The following is a 23,127-nucleotide window of genomic DNA, read 5'->3' as shown; positions in this document are numbered from 1 at the left end:
TTTTTTTCTCCTCACCTTCTCCTCTTCCCTTTCTCCTCCTCTCTCTTTTTTTTCTCCTTCTCTGTCTCCCCGCTTTCCTTCCTTCTTCTCCCACCTTCTTCCTTCTTTATTTATAAGAGATATTGGCCCTCCCTTTGTCTCTTAGCTTACTAATTTTAATTTAGGATCAGGGATGTTATTTATTTTTCTTACAGGTTAAAGATTTGTTCAGTCTTCTCATACCTCTTTTATTTTTTAAAATAAATTTATTTATTTGTTTTTTATTTTTGGCTGTGTTGGGTCTTCGTTGCTGCATGCAGGCTTTCTCTAGTTGCGGCGAGTGGGGGCTACTCTTCATTGCAGTGCATGGGCTTCTCATTGCGGTGGTTTCTCTTGTTGCGGAGCACGGGCTCTACGTACATGGGCTTCAGTAGTTGCGGCACGTGGGCTCAGTAGTTGTGGCTTTCCCGTGCTCTAAAGCACAGGCTCAGTAGTTGTGGCACACGGGCTTAGTTGCTCTGCGGCATGTGGGATCTTCCCGGCCCAGGGCTCGAATCTGTGTCCCCTGCATTGGCAGGCAGATTCTTTTTTTTTTTTTTCTTTTTGCGGTATGTGGGCCTCTCACTGTTGTGGCCTCTCCCGTTGCGGAGCACAGGCTCCGGATGCGCAGGCTCCGGATGCGCAGGCCCAGCGGCCATGGCTCACGGGCCCAGCCGCTCCACTGCATATGGGATCCTCCCAGACCGGGGCACGAACCCGTATCCCCTGCATCGGCAGGCGGACTCTTAACCACTTGCGCCACCAGGGAGGCCCGGCAGGCAGATTCTTAACCACTGCGCCACCAGGGAAGTTCCTCATACCTCTTTTAAATAAATATCTACATCTTCTATACAAGATCATCTCATTTTAGAATTTTTTACTTATTCAAGGCACTTGGTCTCTTTTAATAAAAATTAAAACTTTATGCAAAAGCAAAAATAAAAAGGGAACAATTTCTTCAAAGATAGACAAATGGCTTAAGGCTTCATATGGAACAGGACTCTGTGTGACCTCTGTTCTTTTTCCTAACTCATTTACCTTTTTTTGTTTTGCCTACAGGAACAAAAATATACTGAGCTGGAGGGACAGTTCCATCAAAAAGCCAGAGAAATTGGCATGATTCAGACAGAACTCAAAACAATAAAACAATGCCAGAAGAGAAAAATCCAAGTAGAGAAAGAATTAGATGATGTAAGTTTCTTTCTTTCTTCCTTTTTTTTAAAAAGGAGATTAGAATTAACTACTTATGTCTGCAAAGGCCTTCAAAGAAATTTACTCCTGTGAAGGACTCCCTTTGTTATTTTAGAAATTATATGAGAGAAACAGGGAAGACATATCAGTGTAGGACTGGACGCAAAAAGTCTTGATGGTTAGACTTTTCTTTTTCTAAGCTTTGATTTCTTTGTGAATTCACCAGATCTTAGCCAATCCACCTGCTCACATTTATCAGCCGTTAAACCTTTGGAACTACAGATCCAGAAAAACATTAGTGGCAAAGTAGCGAAGTCCTAAAGGAAAATATGTTTAGACTGATGAATGATAATTTTAGAAAAATTTAAGACACTCTGGGTACGGGTGGATGTGGTGAGGAAAACTGAGTGCTTTCAGAAAGTTTCTCTGACCTTGCATGCTCTTTCCATGCCCTCAGTTCAGAAAATAGTTCTATTGCATTAATGACAATGCAATATATGGCACAGATGAGGGCTGGGCACAAGTAGCTGAAATCAGCTTTGTGGTTTTGGGCAAATTACTTACCCTCTCTGTACCTAGGTTTCCTCATCTGTAAAATGGGGGTGATAAGAGTTACTGGCTCATAGGGTTGTTGTAAGGCTTAAATGAGTTCATATATGTAAAGTGCTTAAAATAGTGTATGTCACATAGTGAGAATTGACAGTGGTGTGTAGCTCTCTGCAAAAAAAGGTCCTCATTTGTAGCATTTGCTGATTTCCTTGGTGTAAATACTTATGTTGTGGCCAATTTCAAGCTACCAATGCTTTTACAATGTGCTAGCAAAATTCCTGGTATGAGCCAGCTCTAACACGCAACTGCTGCTATTATTAGTAATAGTAACAGAAGTAGTATTGCCACCTAAGATAGCCATACACCATGTGGAATAGGGGCTAAAAGTTGGTGCTTTGAAGTCATACTGCTAGAGTGTAAATACTGTGTTCACTACTTGGGTATCTTGTTAAGTTTCCTCATCTGTAACATGGGGGTGAGAACAATAGTACCAATTTCAAAGGGTCATCGTGAAGACTAAATGAAATACAGGTTTCCCTCACTATCTGAAAGTAGTTCCTATGAAACCTTTCCTAAGCTGAAGAAGCAGTTACCATAGGTCACACCTTGCTAACAGAAGCACAAAATCAAGATAAAGCACAGATGCTCACAGACGTAGTTCAAAGCTATGGCAGCTTGACGCTGAGTATAGGTTCCAGAGAAGGAGTTTAGTGGTGCCACTCCCCTCGTTGCTAAGGGTGTGCTTTGCCTCAGTACACCGCTCGCTGCTGAACACTATGTTTTTGCTTTTCACCTTTTTTTCATAAAAGTGAAAATCCTCTCTGGATTACTTTCGGTTAATGAAAACAGGTACTAATGTAGATTTTTTTGTAAAAGCAGAGTGGTGTACAGCAAACTTTCAGAAAAGTGGGGAATACCTGTAATCCATTTTACTGTAAATGCTTAGCACTGTATGATAAAGATTACCTGCTATTGCTGATCCTGCTACTCTTATTACTGAATATTAGACTCCTAAGAAATTGTCAGTCTTATAACTGGTAGTTTGTACCCTTTGACCAATATCTCCCCATTTCCCCCTCCCCCCAGCCCAGGTAACCACCACTCTGAGTTCAGCTTTTTTTTTTGGCGGGTCCCTGGGGCTTGTGGGATCTTAGTTCCCCGACCAGGGTTTGAGCCTGGGCCCTAGGCAATGAGATCTCTGAGTCCTAACCACTGGACCGCCAGGAAATTCCAAATGTGGACGTATTTTAAGTTCACCACACCACCACAGTACAAAGTACACACTACTGCAGGAATAATCTTAAAATATCACAGTTCTGATGATGTTCTGGTCACTTCCCTCAAGAATCTTCTTTAGTAATAGACTCACAGACTTAGAGAACGAACTTATGGTTACCGGGGGGAAGGGTGGGGGGAAGGGATAGTTAGGGAGTTTGGGATTGACGTGTACACACTGCTATATTTAAAATAAATATAGCAACAAGGGGAAAAAAAAAGAATCTTCTTTAGTAAAGAAGATTATAAACAATCTTCTCTATTGTAAACAGAATATTGTCCAGACACCTTAGTGTGAAAATCAAGACCCTACACCTACTTTGGAACATATTATTTCCTTTTCCTACACTTTCCCATACACACCACCTTTAATCCACCCAACCCGGATATTCCCTGAAGTCTTTTCTGCCTTTCTTTGTTTACGCTGTTTCTTCTATCTGGAATATACTGATAGAGCTCTGTCCATTAAAATTTTACCTATTCTTCAGAGGCTCAGCTCAAATGCGTATTCTCCATAAGGACTTCCTCGGTGTGCTGTTTAAAAGTAATAATTTTCTTCTTGCTATTTGTGACAATTTGGACAAAACTTGAGGGCGTTATGCTAAGTGAAATAAGTCAGACAGAGAAACACAAATACCGTGCAATACAACTTATATGCGGAATCTAAAAAAAGTTGAGGGACTTCCCTGGTGGCACAGTGGTTAAGAATCCGCCTGCCAATGCAGGGGACACAGGTTCAAGCCCTGGTCCAGGAAGATCCCACATGCCACGGAGCAACTAAGCCTGTGTGCCACAACTACTGAGCCTGCACACTAGAGCCCATGAGCCACAACTACTGAAGTCTGCATGCCTAGAGCCTGTGCTCTGCAACAAGAGAAGCCAGCACAATGAGAAGCCTGCACACCACAACAATGAGTAGCCCCCACTCGCCACAACTAGAGAAAGCCTGAGCACAGCAAAGCAACAAAGACCCAACACAGCCAAAAATAAATAAAATAAATTAAATTAAATAATTTAAAAAGCTGAACTTTGGGAATTCCCTGGTGGTTCGTGGTTAGGACTTGTTACTTTCACTGCAGTGGTGCAGCTTCAATCCCTGGTCTGCGGATCCCACAAGCAGTGTGGTGCGGCCAAAAAAAACCACGCTGAACTCAGAGTGGTTACTTGGGCTGGCGGGGGGAGGAATGGGGAGATGTTGGTCAAAGGGTACAAACTGCCAGTTATAAGACTGACAAGTTCTTAGGAATCTAATGTACAGTATGGTGATTATAACTAATAATACTGTATGACATACTTGAAAGTTGCTAAGAGAGTAGATCTTAAATGTTCTTGCTACAGAAAAAGAAATGGTAGTTTTCTGTGACATGATGGAAGTGTTAGCTAATGCTATGGTAGTAATCATTTTGCAATATAGTGTATCAAAGTAACACTTTGTACACCTTAAATTTACACAATATTATAGATCAATTATATTTCAATTAAGCTAGAAAAAAGAGAAAAAAATTTAAAAAGATGATTAGCAAAAAAGTAATTTTTTGTATGTTTCCATAGCATTTTGTATTTCTTTTATACAACTTAGCCCATTCTATCTTGATATTATATTTATTATTTGTCTTATCTCCCCTGCTAGATTGTAAATTTTTTGAGGCAGGAGCAGTACTGTACTTTGTATTCACTGAAGGACAAGATACACAGTAATGCTCAATAAATCTATGTTAAATGCTGAGTGGGTCTTTTATTAAATGTAATTGAAGGAATATCAAGTTTTCCACTAAATGGGAAGAATCCTTTCACAATGTATATGTATATCAAATCATCATGATGTGCACTTGAACTATCATACATTGTATTTGTCTACAATTCCTCAATAAAGCTGAAAAGTTTCTAGAAGAATATCTAGTTTTGTTTTATATGAAAATGCTGCAGAATGAATCAAGTTAAGTTCACTAACTTTTCAGGAACTTTAAAATAGCCATCCTAGGTGTAGGTATGCATTCTGAATCAAAGTGAATTAGGAACTAGTTGTTAAGGAAACACTCCCATTTATCATTGCAACAAAAAGAATAAAATACCTAGGGATAAGCCTACCCAAGTAGACAAAAGACCTGTATTCAGAAAACTATAAGACACTGATGAAAGAAATTAAAGATGTCACCAACAGATGGAGAGATATACCATGTTCTTGGATTGGAAGAATCAACATTGTGAAAATGACTCTACTACCCAAAGCAATCTACAGATTCAATGCAATCTTTATCAAACCACCAATGGCCTTTTTCACAGAACTAGAACAAAAAATTTCACAAGTTGTATGGAAACACAAAAGACCCCCAAATAGCCAAAGCAATCTTGAGGAAGAAAAACGGAGCTGGAGGAATCAGGCTCCCTGACTTCAGACTATACTACAAAGCTACAGTAATCAAGACAGTATGGTACTGGCACAAAAACAGAAATATAGATCAATGGAACAGGATAGAAAACCCAGAGATAACCCACACACATATGGTCACCTTATCTTTGATCAAGGAGGCAAGAATATACAATGGAGAAAAGACAGCCTCTTCAATAAGTGGTACTGGGAAAACTGGACAGCTACATGTAAAAGAATGAAATTCCTAACACCATACACAAAAATAAACTCAAAATGTATTAAAGACCTAAATGTAAGGCCAGACACTATAAAACTCTTAGAGGAAAACATAGGCAGAACACTCTATGTGTTCTGCAAGCAAGATCACAGCAAGATCCTTTTTGACCCACCTCCTAGAGTCATGAAAATAAAAACAAAAATAAACAAATGGGACCTAATGAAACTTAAAAGCTTTTGCACAGCAAAGGAAACCATAAACAAGACGAAAAGACAACCTTCAGAATGGGAGAAAATATTTGCAAACGAAGCAACTGACAAAGGATTAATGTCCAAAATTTACAAGCAGCTCATGCAGCTCAATATCAAAAAAACAAACAACCCAATCCAAAAATGGGCAGAAGACCTAAATAGACATTTCTCCAAGGAAGATATACAGATTGCCAAAAAACACATGAAAGGATGCTCAACATCACTAATCACTGGAGAAATGCAAATCAAAACTACAATGAGGTATCACCTCACACCAGTCAGAATGGCCATCATCAAAAAATCTACAAACAATAACTGCTGGAGAGGGTGTGGAGAAAAGGGAACCCTCTTGCACTGTTAGTGGGAATGTAAATGGATTCAGCCACTATGGAGAACAGTATGGAGGTTCCTTAAAAAACTAAAAATAGAACTACCGTACAACCCAGCAATCCCACTACTGGGCATATACCCTGAGAAAACCATAATTCAAAAAGAGTCATGTACCCAAATGTTCATTGCAGCTCTATTTACAATAGCCAGGACATGGAAGCAACCTAAGTGTGCATCAACAGATGAATGGATAAAGAAGATGTGGCACATATATACAATGGAATATTACTCAGCCATAAAAAGAAACGAAATTGAGTTATTTGTAAAGAGGTGGATGGACCTAAAGTCTGTCATGCAGAGTGAAGTAAGTCAGAAAGAGAAAAGCAAATACTGTATGCTAACACATATATATGGAATCTAAAAAAAAAAAAAAAAAAAAAAGATTCTGATGAACCTAGGGGCAGGACAGGAATAAAGATGCAGACACAGAGAATGAACTTGAGGACACGGGGAGGGGGAAGGGTAAGCTGGGACGAAGTGAGAGAGTAACACTGATGTATATACACTACCAAATGTAAAACAGATAGCTAGTGAGAAGCAGCAGCATAGCACAGGGAGATCAGCTCGGTGCTTTGTGACCACCTAGAGGGGTGGGATAGGGAGGGTGGGAGGGAGGCTCAAGAGGAAGGGTTATGAGGATATGGGGATATATATGTATACATATAGCTGATTCACTTTGTGATACAGCAGAAACTAACACAACATTGTAAAGCAATTATACTCCAATAAAGATGTTAAAAAAAAAAAAAACTAGTTGTGCATATTCTTTGGGGCCTTGGTGTGATTTTTTTTTAAAGAACAATGTTGCCACCTAGTGGAGAAATAAATTTCAGCCCTTTGAAAGGGGTGGTGGGCCAGGAAAACTTAAAATTCAAATGCAAAAGATACTGGCTAATGGGAAAAAATAAGATGGTTATGTGGAATCCCAAATATGGAAGATTAAGGCAGGTGTGGGGCCCATGAATTTAAAAAAAGGGAGGAAAATTAATTATACTGTGCTATAGGATTCATTATACAAATTTAAAAGAGCCCAATTAAGTTTAGCTTATCAAAAGGTATTCAAAGCATAAATTTAAAGAAAAATTATTTCCATTACCTGATTAACAAAAGGAGCATACATTGGTAGGTTGCAATTAATATTTTTAAAATAATTTGTTTTAGTCTTTCTTCTTTTGACAAAGTGATAATACCCATTTCAGCAAATTTAGCTGATAAAAGAAAATGAAAAACCCTCCCCTCACAACTATGTTACTTAAAGATAACCATCGTTAATATTTTGGTATATTGTCTTTATTTTTTCCACCTCTGCTATGTATAAATATATTTTAAAGTATCTACAATATATGCTATTTTTACAAAAATGAGGTTATGATGTACAAATTGTTTGTTAGCCTGATTTTTTCACTTTACATATTGTGAACATTTTTCAATGCCATTATGTATTTTTCTATAAAACCTTTTGACTAGATGCATGGAATTTCATTGGGTAGCTATATCATGATTTACTAATCGGTCCCTTGTTGTTGGACATTTGGACTTTTTCCTAATTTTTCATTATTATAAACTGAGGAACATCTAAGTAACAAAGTATTTTTCTATATTTTTAATTAGTTTTTAGGATAACTTCCTAGAAGTTATAGTGAAATTTATAGGTTAAATTAGAATGTGAACTTTTAAGGTTTTTCATATGCATTGCCTAATTGTCTTCCAAAAGATTTATTTATTAATTTATAGATTTTTGGGGACCCCAATGGCAATTGAAAGGTCCACCCCCATCCCACTGGGATGGTAGACATTTCCACAAATTTATATATTGACGTTAATTTTGAAAGTCTCTGACAATATGAGGCCATTTTTAAAAATTGTATAAAAAATACAGGAAGAAAGAAGAACATCTGAAATCATATGATATGGATCAAATGGAGATTTAATACTGTTAGGACAGAGATCACAGTAAGGAAAATTGTGAAGTATAAGGGAGGACAATATTAGACATAAAATAACTAACCTCTGTATTAAATGGTTACTATTCTAAGTATTTTGTGTGTGTTATTTAATCTTTGTCACACCTCTCTGAGAATAGCTACTATTATTATCCTCTTTTTACCCTGGAGACTTGAGACTTAGAGAAGATAAGTGATTTGCCCAAACAGCTGGTAAGTCAGAGAGGTAACAGTTGAACTCTGCTCTGTGTGATGGAAAGCTCTTCTCTACTGCCTTTTTTTGTGGCATGAATATTAGATTGAGTGTGCCGATTTCAATCTGATTGGTTCTTGCCAGTATATAGAGCCTTCAGGATCATAGCTTTAAGTTAGCTCAATTCTCTTTGCCTGGAAGAATTTTATGTCCTTTTTATTCTATGTAGTTTTAGGGGATAGAAGGATCTGTCTATGGGAATCACAGGGAGATACTTTTTAGATTGATACTAGGAAGAATTTTCTAAAAATGGGAACTCTTAAAAGGGCAGCCTAGTGAATTAATAGGATTTGATTAGTGATGCTTCTGTCTCTAGATATTTTTCTCATAGAAGAGATTCCTATATTAAGTGGGAGATTTGTATAGTCTGACTCCTAAGATTCCTGGTAATTCTAAAATATTATGACTCTGTAAGTCCACATGTTTAAAATGAAGGTATTTGGGGGGGGGAAATGAATATGATAATAACTTATCTGAATGTTCTGAAAACGGTTATTCATGAAAAGCTTTTTAGAAACTCAATACTGATCTTGTAAATCTATAGACGATTATGAGAAGTATGGTACTCAAAGGGAGGGCATGGAGTTTTTCTGTGTGTTCAGGATTAAGAGGTAACGTATAACAGAAAATAGTTCTTGACTGAGAATTTTCCAGGAATATGCCCCAATCCACCCCATTTCCTACTGATCATTCTTTTCTTCGTTATTTTAATTTTAGCTGAAGGAGGGCTTAAGGAACACAGAGCAGAAACATCAGGAGATTCTTAGGAGATTGGAACGCAGGTTTTTGGAAGAAAAGGTACAGCATATTTGCATTAATAAATAAATATATTGTGTACTAGAACGACGTAAGTATATTTATATGTATTCTGAGACATCAGCTTTTCATTTGGTATCTTATTAGAAGATTATCTTTTTCCCCCCTCTTAGTTAGAGACTCTTGAAATCCTCAAGAGAGATTGTCATCTGACCAAGGCTTCAGGACACATCCCCCACCCCAGCTTGGTGTCTCCTGGCAGAACTAAATCTCCATGTACCACTTTTTGTAGGGGAGATGGGATTAGAGAGGTTGCTCTGATACACATGAGGGTCTTCCCTTGGTCAAGCCAACTAAGGATATTAATAAAAGGGGCTCAGGACTTCCCTGGTGGCACCGTGGTGTAGAATCTGCCTGCCAATGCAGGGGACACAGGTTCGAGCCCTGGTCCAGGAAGATCCCACATGCCGTGGAGCAACTAAGCCTGTGCGCCACAACTACTGAGCCTGCGCTCTAAAGCCCGTGAGCCACAACTACTGAAGCCCGTGCGCCTAGAGCCCGTGCTCCGCAACAAGAGAAGCCACCGCAGTGAGAAGCCCGCGCACTGCAACAAAGAGTAGCCCCTGTGTGTGCAGCAACGAAGACCCAAAGCAGCTATAAATAAATAAATAAATTAAAAGGGGGCTCAAAAATGTTCCTTAGCACATCACAAACTTCCACATTTCTCTGTGCTTCTAAAGTTAACTCTCAGAGTCCCCCTGGTTTTTCTTTAATTCTTTTAATATTTTCTTTAATTTTTCATCCTTAGGAAAGAAATGAATAATTTTTTTCACAAATCGGTGGGAATGTAGGGAAGTGAGACTGAGGCAAATAAGTACTCATATCAGGTTTATATAAAAGGATTTGCTTTAAAAGTGGCTCTAGGTTTCCAGTTTGTGTATTGAATAACCTGGGAGTGGGGCAGGAGCAGTATCTAGATGCTTTCCCTCTCAGGCACTTCCTGGCACTGTTAGGAATGGAAGTGCTCAGGACTGGGCTGCTCTCAGCTGCCTCTTTCCTCACTCCACCCTACACTTGATCTCTCTCCTACTTGGTGTAACATTCCACAAACAAATGTTAGAAGTGCTTGGTCAGTTTACAGATTACTTGAATGACAGTGCTTATATAAATAGGATTTTTATGTCTGGAAGTAGGTGGCTGCTGGCCTTTCCCTCATAATTGCAAGATGGTTAGTTAATGCAGCTCTGAGAGTCATCTCTCTTAGGGCGGGAAGAAGGGAGGCTCCATCTGTATCTGTCCCTTTTATCTGGAAACCATAAAACTTTCCCCAGAAGCTCCTAGCAGATTTCTTCTTACATCTCTCTGATTGTCCAGAACCATGTTATAATGGACGCCAGGGAAAAGGGGTGTTTTGTTTCTCCAGCCACTGGTGGAAGCTGGGAAGGAAAAAGGAGGATGGGAATGAGTGTTGGGTTCTCCAGCCACAGCACCGTCTGCCTTACCATGTGAGGTACAGACTTCATAGTTAGATACAAACTCCTATACTGGTTTGAGCCCCAGTGCTGCTGGTCCATGGCAGTGGGCTTTCTAGTAAGCCCTGTTCATTCATCTCATACCTCAGCATGTTCCAGCTGATCATATAAAGGACTTCCCTCAGGTTATTAGTATTTTGTTGTGTTTTCCCATTTAATCCTTTCTGTTCCTTGAACCACCAAACCCTTCCCCACCTGCATATTTTTGTACTTGCTATTCTCTCTTCCTGAAATGTTCTTATTGCAGTTCTGGCTTATTCTCATTCTTCAGAGCTCAAATGTCATCCCCTCAAAGAGATAATCCCTAAACCCAATCTAAAATTACCTCCCTCGGTTACTATCTATTTCATTACCCCATTTATTTCATTTATAGCATTTATCACAGTCTATTAATTCTCTTATTTGTTTACTTGCTGGGAGGCTGTATAGCATCAAATTGCCTGCGTATGAATCCCTGCTCTGCCATTTACTAGCTATATGATTTTGGACAAGTCACTAACCTTTCTCTCAGTTTCCTCAGTCCTTGTCTTTGGGGACAATAATAGTACCTAATTCATAGGTATCTAATTACATTGTTGTGAGAAGTAAATAATACATGTGTAGAACCATGCCTGGCACATAGTAAATGCTCAGTGCATTTTAATTATTATTATTGTTTGGATCTCATCCTAGAATATAAGCTCCATGAGAACAGGAACCTTATCTGTTATGTTCACCACAGCATCTCTAGTATCTAAAAAATCTGGTACACTATTAGTACTCAATAGGAATTTGTTGAATGAATGAATAAATGATTCTCATCACATTGTATTTAATAGAAATTTCTCCCAGCTCTGCTTTCCAGGTCTGATGTGGAATTTTTTTCTATTTATATGTCATTTTGCTTTTTTAATGGTGAAATTGGGAAGTACCCTAAAGTCCCTGTGTTCACCCTATACTCTTTGCTGGCTCCTCCATTGATACTTGGAGTACTTCACATCAGGTCATGTGGACAGGAGTATTTTATTTGACATTATAAAATAAATACTTAACTTTTTATGTGTAAAATTTGTTGTTAGAAACATAACCGTATTAAAACAGCCTATTTTCTTTTTTAGCACCGACTAGAAAAAGAGGCTGAGAAGAAGATAATAATGCTGGCAGACAGAGCCCACCATGAAGCTGTTGTGTAGGAGATCGCTGCCTCTTCTTTCTTTCTAATAGCCTCTCTTACCTCTTTGCTAGTCTTTTTTGTTCTTATCATGTTTTCTACCCCCTTCTCTCTTGGCTTGCTTTCTTCCAATTTTCTGGTTTACTTTCCTTCACTGTTTCTTTCTCTCTGTGTACCCACCCCTTTTCCATCCACCCTTTTTGTAGCAGCATAGTGTGGAGAAAAGAACCTGGGCTTCAAAGTTACACTTTGGTTCTCAACATGTATACTAACTGACTATAAGAAGACTTCTTAACTTTTTTGAAATTAAATTTCTTCATCTAAAAATGGTGTTAATAATGGCAACTGTGCACAGTTGTCCTGAGGTATATTAGTGAAAGTAACACTAAACTGCACTGTGTTAATAAACTAAGTCTCAGTCGTTTATTTCTAATCTCATGTGGGTCTGACAGCTCTACTCCAGGGGTGATTCAGGAACCTGGGCTGCTTCCATCCTGTTCTTCATGTCCAGTCACATGTACAAAGAGAGAGCATGGGAGACTCCTACCTGCCCTTAATTGCCTTGGACTGGAAGTAACACGTCCCTTTTCACTTTCCTGTTGCTGAGAACTTAGTTCTCAAGATCCCCACCTAACTATTGAGTACCCACCATAAGCTAAATAAGTGCTGGTCATTATTATTTTTTAAAATTATTGATTATTATTATTTTTTGATTGCCCCATGCAGCTTGCGGGATCTTAGTTCCCTGACGAGGGATTGAACCCGGGTGGGCCACGTCAGTGAAATTGCCAAGTCCTAACCACTGGACCACCAGGGAATTCCGGATGATCATTATTATCAATGTTAGGGGATATAGCAGTCATTGTTCTAGTTTGGTAATATTTAAAACTTAGGTCTATGTTTTGGGATCTTATATCTATCTATTTCAGGCAATTGAACAATGCTGGAAGAGCTGTTTTTAAAGAGAATATTTATCTCCAGAAAGCTCTCGCATACCACCTGAAGGAAGCCGATGCTCTACAAAAAAACTCTCAGAAGTTGCAAGAGACAGAGACTTTTCTTTTACAGCAAAAGGTTCATTTAGATTTTGTTTCCTTTTCTGTAAAGATTGGGTTGGTGAATACTAAGAATTGAGTATAGTAGTGATACATAAGGACAATAGGACAGTTTTTCTTCTGTCTGGATGGTGTATTTTTCTTATCTGAAAAGTTAATTACTGAATGACTTATAAGAAACTTCAGACTTGGCTTTATAAAGAATACATCCGACACATAAATATAACTCCTGTCCTCTACTACCTTAGTATTCATTTTCCTTTGCTTAGAGTTGGTTTCTGAATCACTTCGGAACTGTGACAACAATGGTTTCCCCATGTAAGGTGTATTCTCTCCCTAAAGGAAGTCTGGGGGTAAGCAATCCAGAGCTGGAATGGTAGTGCTACAAATTCGGCAGACACTCGGGCTCCTCAACTTTGTTCTGCAACATATGGCTTATCTCCCCAGAGTCACCTCATGGCCCCCAGCAGCTGCTGGAGCTCTAACAACAGGGCAGAAGAAGGACAGGAAGGAAAACAGCATGCCCCTCCCTTTAGAGCTCTTCCTGGAAGTCCTATACAAATTTCTACTCACAGCTCTTCCATCAGAGCTTAGTCACGTGGCTTTGCTGAACACAAGGGAAACTGGGAATTGTCAGCTGGGCTTACTACCTTTCTGAATAAAATTGGGGTTTTATTACGAAGGAGGAAACGGAAAATGGACACTAGGATGGGCAACCAGCAGACGGCCACAGTTTGCAGTATATCGTTGTTAAATTACTGTTTTACTGTACAGTCTTATTGATTTTGGAATATTTTTTTGATAATATAAAATATTGAACTTTTCATAATTTTAGAGGAAGGAAAGTTTCTTAATTAGCAAAATTTGTGGCCTTCCTAAGTCCAGACAGGGACTCTTGATGTTTCTTATTCTTTATGCACAGAATAGCAAAATATCGCCATTGCAACCTGGCCTCAAACTCAAATCTCACGAAATAATGGATATTAGTGAGGAACTTTTAAGTTTTGAAATTAATTAAAAAAAAAACTCTCACCTCTCTCATCTTTCTGTTTTAGGAAATCAATGATCTGTTGGTTAAGGAAAAGATAACGCAGCTTACCCAGCAGAGATTACAAATCCAAACTCTTCAGAAGAAGGCAGTAAGCCTGGAGACTGCCCTGAGTTGTATGACCAAAGAGTTTGAGACTGAAGTTTTAAAACTGCAGCAGCAGGCAATGGTAGAGAACCAAGCGGGTCGGATTGAAATTTTCAAGCTGCAGCGTCTTCTTCAGATGAAGGACAAGGAAATGAATCGAGTAAAGAAGCTGGCCAAGAACATACTAGATGAAAGAACAGAAGTGGAAAGATTCTTTTTAGATGCTCTACACCAAGTAAAGCAACAGATCCTATTTAGCAGAAAGCATTATAAACAGGTAGCACAAGCTGCTTTCAATTTTAAAATGAGAGAGGCGTGTGCAGGAAGAACAGAATATCCCAAAATCCGAACATTTGATGGCAGAGAGCACAGCACCAACAGTGTGAATCAGGATCTTATGGAGGCCGATAAATGGTACTAATAATTGCTTTAATATTTTGCCTTTGTACTGCGCTTCTTGTGCCCTTTAGAGAAATAAAAACCCTGAAAAGTTCAGTTTGGTAATATCTAAGTATTGACTAGATTACTCAGTAAGTTACTTGAGGAGAGGAACTGTCTTACTCATCTTTGTAACCCCTATGCTTAGCATACTGTGTGGGGCTTAGTAGGTATTCTTAGTAGATGTCCCCCCTTTTTTGTGTGACAGAGACTTGTTAAAGGGATTATTTGTTCCATTTTGAATGTCATTGTAATATCTTTTAACATGTTCCTTTATTTTGTTTCCTATAAATTTGTTATAAAGGTTTGATTAGATTCAGGTTAAACATTTTTGATAAACATACTTTTCACAAATATTTTGTAATGTTCCCTTTACTATTCTGAGATGAAATTCATAGGTAGCAATATCTAATCAAACCTATAATTTAAAAAATCAATATAACAATTCTTTGCAGCAACTCTTTGTTGTACAGAACTGTCCTATGGATTGGAGGTCACCCGGTAGTGCCCCCTCCATCATTGTATTAACCAAAAGAGTCCCCACAAGGCTTTAAAATACACTAGAGATCTACTGCCACCATGATAAAGGTGGTAGAATGATTGAGACATTTGTAGACTATATACAATTGTTGTTTCCTGTTAGCATTTTAATCTGTTTGAATACTTTCCTCCCTATAAACCATGGATTAAATTATAGTGCATTTTAAAGATTATTCTGAAAAAATTGTTTTATATCCCAACACGATTAGATTCTTCAAAGGCCTTAAGAAACTTAAAACGACTCCTTACTACTATGACTTAACATCTTATTGAGAGGGCTTCCAAATGTGTTTTCTGTTTTAAATTTTTTTTTTTTTTTTTTTTTTTTTTTGCGGTATGTGGGCCTCTCACTGTTGTGGCCTCTCCCGTTGCGGAGCACAGGCTCCAGACGCGCAGGCTCAGCGGCCATGGCTTATGGGCCCAGCCGCTCTGCGGCATGTGGGATCCCCCCGGACCGGGGCACGAACCCGTGTCCCCTGCATCGGCAGGCGGACTCTCAACCACTGCACCACCAGGGAAGCCCTAAATTATTTTTTAATAGTCTAATATGTAGGTTCTTTTAAATTGTATAGCTGTTGGGAAGGTTGGACATGGCCAATGACTCTTCTTCAAAAATGTCCATACTGGGCCTCCCTGGTGGCGCAGTGGTTAAGAGTCCGCCTGCCGATGCAGGGGATACGAGTTCGTGCCCCGGTCTGGGAGGATCCCATATGCCGCGGAGCGGCTGGGCCCGTGAGCCATGGCCGCTGGGCCTGCGCATCCGGAGCCTGTGCTCCGCAACGGGAGAGGCCACAACAGTGAGAGGCCCGCATACCGCAAAAAGAAAAAAAAAAAAAAAATGTCCATACTATAGTTTTTTTACCTTCTTGCCATATTCAGAAGTCTGTTAATAACACTATTACTATTATTCTATTATAATAATAGTTATTATAATAACTATTACCAAGAGATTCACTTTATTTTTTTATTTAATAAGTCAAGCAAGTTGAGTCCCCACCATACATAAGGCAGTTTCTTTTACATTTTTAAAAATCTACTGTATACTAAGTGGTATATAAGTTTTCAGAGGACAGTACATAAAATGATTCTCCACATTGTTGTTACAGAAACTGGACACTTCCCAATTCTGCCTCATGAGCAACTTATCACTTTAATCCTAGTGTTCAATAGGATTTCTGCCAGGAAGGCAGAAATTGTAGTTAAAATATTACATTATCTGCTTAAGAGGCAGATGGGGGAAGGACAATTAAAGTATATGGTGATTATAAGGCAAAACCTAAACTTAATACTAACCCAACTGATGTATATGAAAAAATATTTCTTACATTATACATCAATACTCTATCTACATGTCAGCCAACTTTTGTAAATAGCAAGTAGACGATGGATCCTTTGGAAAAGTTATGGTATAGATAAATACCTTCCTGGAAGGCTTACCTGCCTCTTAAGCAGATAATGATACATACAAAGACAAAAGGTACAAGAAAAAAAACAGTTGTTTGATGAAATTATTTGGAGGTAAGAAATAGACTAGATAAGTTACATGTTATTTTATACATTTACCTCTTATCACTATTTTCATAGCAAAATATCTAATACTACAGGCTTGCTAAAAAGGAATTTATCAATAATTTCACCAAACAACTGTTTTTTTTTCTTGTACCTTTTGTCCTCGTGTTATCTGGATACATAATATTGCATTACAACTTTCTTTTTTGCTTATTTGCTTAATGTTTGAGTACAGATTTTTTTCATGTTAGAGTTTTTCTTATTTTCAGTTTAATGACTACATAACACTTCAAATTGGCTACCATGTTAATGTGCTTTTCAAATTTATGATTTTGTAATGGACATGGTTTGCTTTGTAGTCATTCCATTTGGAAACCTCATAATATTCAGTTATGATTTAGAAATTTTCTCATGTTTACATATTTTATATTTTTTAAAAAGAAGAGATGCTTACTTTGACCATTTTTTTTTCATTTTTTTCTTTGAAATTCTTTAGGACAGATATTCAAGGAAATATGGACATTGGAGATTTGACCTGGGAGCAGAAAGAGAAAGTCTTGAGGTTGCTCTTTGCAAAAATGAATGGCTTTGTTCCTAGGTAACTCCCTATTTCAGTAGTGAAATACCAATTTGCTATCAAACCTAGAGGCCATATAGGAAAAGTGAACATATTCTTACTTAGAATTAAGGGAATGGGAAAGGACCAGAAAATATCAATATAAAAGGGTCATACTGCTTAGCTACTGCAAGTCCCAGAGATAAAGAATGGGAGATGTGTAAGTGAGCACAGAAATGAAAGAGGTATTAGAGTTAAAGGGGAAAGAAAATCGATTAATCTTAGGTGTTTAAGGTAATGCTTCCTGAGAAGGTATAACATTGTTCAGCTGAATGAGTGGTAACTAAAGAGAAGCATAACAATTGTTAAGATTGTATTGGTCTGCAAAGATAAGTAAATTATTTTAAAGCTGATTATTAATCAAGGGGATCTCTAATACCAAGAAAAAGACCTGGAAAGGAAAACAGAAATCCACAGGTACTCCAAATAATTTTTTTTTTTTTTTTTTTTTTTTTGCTGTACGCGGGCCTCTCACTGCTGTGGCCTCTCCCGTTGCGGAGCACAGGCTCCGGACACACAGGCTCCGCGGCCATGGCTCGCGGGCCCAGCCGCTCCGCGGCATGTGGGATCTTCCGGGATCGGGGCACGAACCCGTGTCCCCTGCATCGGCAGGCGGACTCCCAACCACTGCGCCACCAGGGAAGCCCCAAATAATTATTTTTAATGATTAGTTTCACTCTCTTTCTTCATTATGTTTTATCAGTGACTATAACCCTGGTTATAGTCACTTTATAGTAACTATAAAGTGGCTAAAATAAATCAACCACTTAACTGATTGCTTGTTAAATGCTTGGCACCATTGTATTGTGGGGATTCAAAAGAATCAAGGGACATTGCCTTTGATCTCAAAAAGCTTACAATTTGGTTGCCCAAATAAAACCAAGCATAACAAGGAAAAAAATTAGGTGGCACAATAATGTAAAGATAGAATTCAGACAATATGTCAGTGGGCTAGAGTAGTCAGGGAAGATTGAAAGAGGGTGACTCTGTGGGGTGCCTTGTAGGATAGTGGTAGAGCAGGAGGGCACATCAGGCAAGGGGTAGACAGCCTAAGAAAAAGCCCAGAGTTAGGAATGGGTGTAGGGTATTTAGGCAACATTGAGGAGAAACTGCCTGTCTTGAGGAAATTTGGTGATGCTAGAGAGTAATTACTAATTAGAAATAAGGTTTAACCTATAGATTGAATTATGATGAGCCTTAAAAACCATGCAGAAAATCCTGAGCTTTTGTAGATTCTAGAGTAATGTAACATCGTTTTCTTCTCTGCCTTAAAGGAATACAAAGAGCAAGAAGCCAGACTCATACTCTCTCACTGCAAGGGTTCACAGGTCATTGTTCTCAGAACTGACCTTAACCTAACACAGTGACGTGTATGATGGATTGGAGGACAGAAATAGAGTTGGGACCAACAGAAGCTGCTGCACTGCTCTGGGCACGCAGCCGTGAGGGGTTTAGGCAAGAGTGAGGGCAGTCGGAATAAAGGGGAGAAACTGAGAGAAAGTAAGGAAGGAGAAACAGGACTTGGTGATAAAGGACAAAAGGAATAAAGAAAAGGAGTAAATGTTTAAGATTTTTAAGCTTAAGAAATGAAGGAATGGTGGTATGAAAAGCAAATGAAAAATCGGGAAAGCCAGTGTGAGGGAAATGTTTAAATTTTATTTAATCCATCTGCTAATTCATTTAACATATACATACTGAGTGCCAACTATTTACTGAGGATATAGTGTTGAGCAAATAAAGACATCATGCTTGATTTCAGGGAGTTTTTGGTCTACATGGAAGAAAAACATTGTTCAAATCATCACACAAATAAAAAATACAACTATGACATAGGTTCAAAGGAGTGGTATACAGTGGTAAGAGAGCCTAGATTAGGGGAATCTGACCTAATTGAGGAGATCAGGAAAGTCTCTGAGGAAGCAGAAGCTTGAGCTGATCTCTAAAGGTAAGTAGGAACAAAAGGGGGTAGAAAAAACATTCTAGGCAGAAGAAATACAAGTAGTATTTTCAGTGCTGTACTGGAGATGTGGCAACATATTGGAGTGAAAACCACTTAAGGCATTTGCAAAGAGTGATTGGAGTACACACGAGAGTTTAGGAAGGGAGATTGGAGCATGTTTAGTGAAAATTGGTAGTTGAGTTTAGGGAAGTGGATGAAGATGCAGGAATAAAGGGGCTGAGACTAGAACCTTTAGGAATAACCACAATTAAAATAAACAGGAGAATAAAAAAAGAGTACAACCAAAAGAGAAGAGTTTAAAGAATTATAGGCTGAATGGAAGATGTGGGATTTTGAAATGGCTTTTGCGTCTCTGGTAGACTTTCAAAGAGTTTAATTGAAGAGGTAGGGGTAGGATCCAGACTGTAGGCACTGAATGTCCGTCTCCTTGTGAGTTGGTATTTCTGTACCCCAGGAAATACAGCCAGAGTACCAGGCCTCAAGTTCCACACTGTGTTGTTTTCAACACTTGGAGAAACAAAGGAATTTGGGTGAAATCTTTCACACCAAATCAGTGAACTTGAACTGGCCACAATGGGATGATGTCTAAGCCTGTTGGATGAAAAAAAGATAAGATAGGAATAGGATGGTGACATGTTGAAATGAAATGAGAAAGCTCAAACCAGCGGGGGAGGAATTAGATGATAAAAGGTCTTCCAAGGCAAGTGGAGTAATTAGGAAGTTGGTAAGAGTTCACGGTTGTATATGATTGTGAATCCAACAATACAATATTTTTCTTTGTGATTGAACTAACTCAAAGGAGTATAACCAATAAACTGCACTCTTTAGTGCATCAACAATCACTCTGGGGCCTCCCTGGTGGCGCAGTGGTTGAGAGTCCGCCTGCCGATGCAGGGGACGCGGGTTCGTGCCCCGATCCCGGAGGATCCCACATGCCGCGGAGCGGCTGGGCCCGCGAGCCATGGCCGCGGAGCCTGTGTGTCCGGAGCCTGTGCTCCGCAACGGGAGAGGCCACGGCAGTGAGAGGCCCGCGTACAGCAAAAAAAAAAAAAAAAAAAAAAAAAAAAAAAAAAAAAAAAAAAAAAAACAATCACTCTGGCTATATCTCAGGCACTAGAAGTATCTAAGGTACTTTTTTTCATGCATTATTTTTGGACTATTTAATATAGCCAGATTTTGAATGGGGTTATGCTGCTTTCATATGCACCTAATTGAGGACAAGTTTTAGGAGTGGGGTGTGTCTTTCTCTGCTGGCAAATCAACCTACTATACTTTTTGTAACTCTGTTAATCTCACTTTCAAATTAGAATGTTGAATGAATGATGTTGATTTCCTGGTTTTGTGTTTTTTTTTTAGATTGAAAGCAGATTTATTCAGGGTGATACACACTCAATAGACAGAATGTGAGCCATCTCAGAGGGCAAGAGGGCCTATTTTTCTGTTCTTAAACTAGAATTTCCAAAGTGTAAGAAAAAATTTTCATACTGGGTCTATCTAAATTGGTAACTTTCCTGTGTTTTGAGATTCTTTTTGTGGGAAGGGAATTTTTTGGCCTTGCTTTTAGTCAGTACTCTGGTTCAACCTTGCCCATCACCATTAATAGCTGTTTATTATTATTATTATTAATATTTTGGCTGCATTGGGTCTTCGTTGCTGCACGTGAGCTTTCTCTAGTTGTGGCGAACAGAGGCTACTCTTCGTTGCGGTGTGCAGGCCTCTCATTGTGGTGGCTTCTCTTGTTGTGGAGCACAGGCTCTAGGCGCGTGGGCTTCAGTAGTTGTGGCACGTGGGCTCAGTAGCTGTGGCACACAGGCTTAGTTGCTCTGCGGCACGTGGGATCTTCCTGGACCAGGGCTCGAACCCGTGTCCCCTGCATTGGCAGGCTGATTCTTAACCACTGTGCCACGAGGGAAGCCCTTAATAGCTATTTTATGAGTATCATCATGATTATATTCATAAATATTTCCATTTCTTAAGTTCAACAGGTCTCAACTTTAAGAGAATGTAAGTTTAAATTAACTTGCCTAATATTATACTGCCTCTATGTGTGTATGAAAGCTCATTTTTGAAAATAAGAAGCCCATCCAACTGAAGCATTTCCCTTTAGCAGTTTTATATTTATTATTTTTTTAAAATTTCTATTATTTATTTTTGGCTGCGTTGGGTCTTCGTTGCTGCATGCTGGCTTTCTCTAGCTGTGGTGAGCGGGGGCTACTCTTTGTTGTGGTGCACGGGCTTCTCCTTGCAGTGACTTCTCTTGTTGCGGAGCATGGGCTTCAGTAGTTGCAGCATGTGGGCTCAGTAGTTGTGGCACGCAGGCTCTAGAGCACAGGCTCAGTAGTTGTGGCCATGGGTTTTGTTGCTCCACAGAATGTGGGATCTTCCCAGACCAGGGATCGAACCTGTGTCCCCTGCATTGGCAGGTGGATTCTTATCCACTGCACCACCAGGGAAGTCCTATATTTATTTATTTATTATTATTATTTTTTTTTCCTTTAGCAGTTTTAAAGTGTAGTTGAAATACAGGGCATGTGGAGACACTGCCTCATTGTTAACTTATACCCACTACAGGAAATACAGCCAGAGTTCTAGACCTCCAGTTCCAGACTATATTGGTCCTGATGATGAAACAATAAAGGAGTTTGGGTAAGCTCTCTTGACAAAGCAATGAACATGAGCCTGATCACAATGGTGGTTGTAGACATCTTATACATACTAGAATTGAGTGAGAATAACATAACAAGTATATTGTTCTGAACAAAGTTCCATGGGTGTGGTTGTTGACAAGTCTTACTTTGTCATTACTGTAGGGATGAAAGGAAGCTTCAAGATCAAACCTTCATCACCCAGCAAGTGCCAATCTTAGACTCTACTGGTGAACTGGTGATACCCAATATTCAGAAAGGATCACAAGAGTCTGACATAGTAAGGAGTCTGTAATCTAACCAAACAATATACATAATTGTTCCCCTTCCTCATGCAGCTTCTTCTAAGTCACAGTTCTTTTCTCTACTAGCCAGGAGCTCTCAGGGATCAGTGAAATGAGTAATAACATTAGTGTGAGATTGTGGACATTTTAATAAACAATATCCACACTAAGGAAGGCATATATTTAATGCAAATGCATATTTGTTCCTCTTTTAGTGTGGAAAACCTATAAATTGCCTTTTGAAATATATAGCCCCGTTAAAATATGTACTATCGGGCCTCCCTGGTGGCGCAAGTGGTTGAGAGTCCGCCTGCCGATGCAGGGGATACGGGTTCGTGCCCCGGTCTGGGAGGATCCCATATGCCGCGGAGCGGCTGGGCCCGTGAGCCATGGCCGCTGAGCCTGCGCGTCCGGAGCCTGTGCTCCGCAACGGGGGAGGCCACAACAGTGAGAGGCCCGCATACCGCAAAAAAAAAAAAAAAAAAAAAAAAAAAAAAAAAATGTACTATCCTTTATGTAAGAATAAACATAGTGACCATGTAACTCTTGGCTTCGGATAGAGGTGGGAAGTCTGGGTCACTATAAGCTAGCAGACAAAGGCATTATAAGGAAGTACGGTACCATTAAAAAAAAAAAAGCCAGGTTTTCTTTTTAAGAGCTTTTTACTTGTAATTTGTTGTACATAATCAATTAGTACAGTGTAAAATCTGAGAAATTTCCAGTGAGGCCACATCAGAGCAAAAAGAAAATACTGAATTTTTTAGCAGCTACTAGCATGAACACAACTGTACAGATTTTTTTCCATCTAAGAAATAAGAAACTCTTCTGAGTAGCAAGTACCTAGGCAAATGAGTTGATTCCAATTAGAGCAGCACAATTCTGATTAGTTAGCATTTCTTAAAAAGTAATTTTCCTTAAATGTAAGGAAAACTTAGGAGTCTCTGTGATTATATTTAATTCCACTTGGAATTTAGACAGTATGACCTTTTATTCAACCCAGCCTGTAGTTGTTGGACTGGATTAAATATTACTACCAGTTGTCAGCTGTG

The 23,127-nt window shown here is 39.0% G+C and overlaps 1 protein-coding gene across 5 annotated transcripts in view; it reads left to right on the top strand.

Moving 5' to 3' along the window:
• BBOF1 (basal body orientation factor 1) overlaps positions 1 to 23,127 on the top strand; it is a 41,431-nt gene that overhangs the window by 13,344 nt on the left and 4,960 nt on the right. For 2 of the 5 annotated variants that reach the window (XM_060095837.1, XM_060095836.1), the window contains exons 4-12: positions 1,078 to 1,209; positions 9,176 to 9,256; positions 11,844 to 11,914; positions 12,826 to 12,970; positions 14,007 to 14,500; positions 17,070 to 17,171; positions 21,127 to 21,153; positions 21,721 to 21,795; positions 21,960 to 22,074. In XM_060095837.1, coding sequence (XP_059951820.1) covers positions 1,078 to 1,209; positions 9,176 to 9,256; positions 11,844 to 11,914; positions 12,826 to 12,970; positions 14,007 to 14,500; positions 17,070 to 17,171; positions 21,127 to 21,153; positions 21,721 to 21,795; positions 21,960 to 22,074 — 1,242 coding nt within the window. Of the gene's footprint in view, positions 1 to 1,077; positions 1,210 to 9,175; positions 9,257 to 11,843; positions 11,915 to 12,825; positions 12,971 to 14,006; positions 14,501 to 17,069; positions 17,172 to 20,505; positions 20,578 to 21,126; positions 21,154 to 21,720; positions 21,796 to 21,959; positions 22,075 to 23,127 lie in introns of those variants that run through there. The other 3 variants (XM_060095838.1, XM_060095839.1, XM_060095840.1) reach the window with 3 other exon arrangements.

This window comes from Mesoplodon densirostris, chromosome 4 (genome assembly GCF_025265405.1).
Source record: "Mesoplodon densirostris isolate mMesDen1 chromosome 4, mMesDen1 primary haplotype, whole genome shotgun sequence".
Taxonomy (NCBI): Eukaryota; Metazoa; Chordata; class Mammalia; order Artiodactyla; family Ziphiidae; genus Mesoplodon; species Mesoplodon densirostris.
The sequence above is the reverse complement of the archived record's forward strand: the minus strand, read 5'-3'. Positions and strand labels throughout refer to the sequence as shown.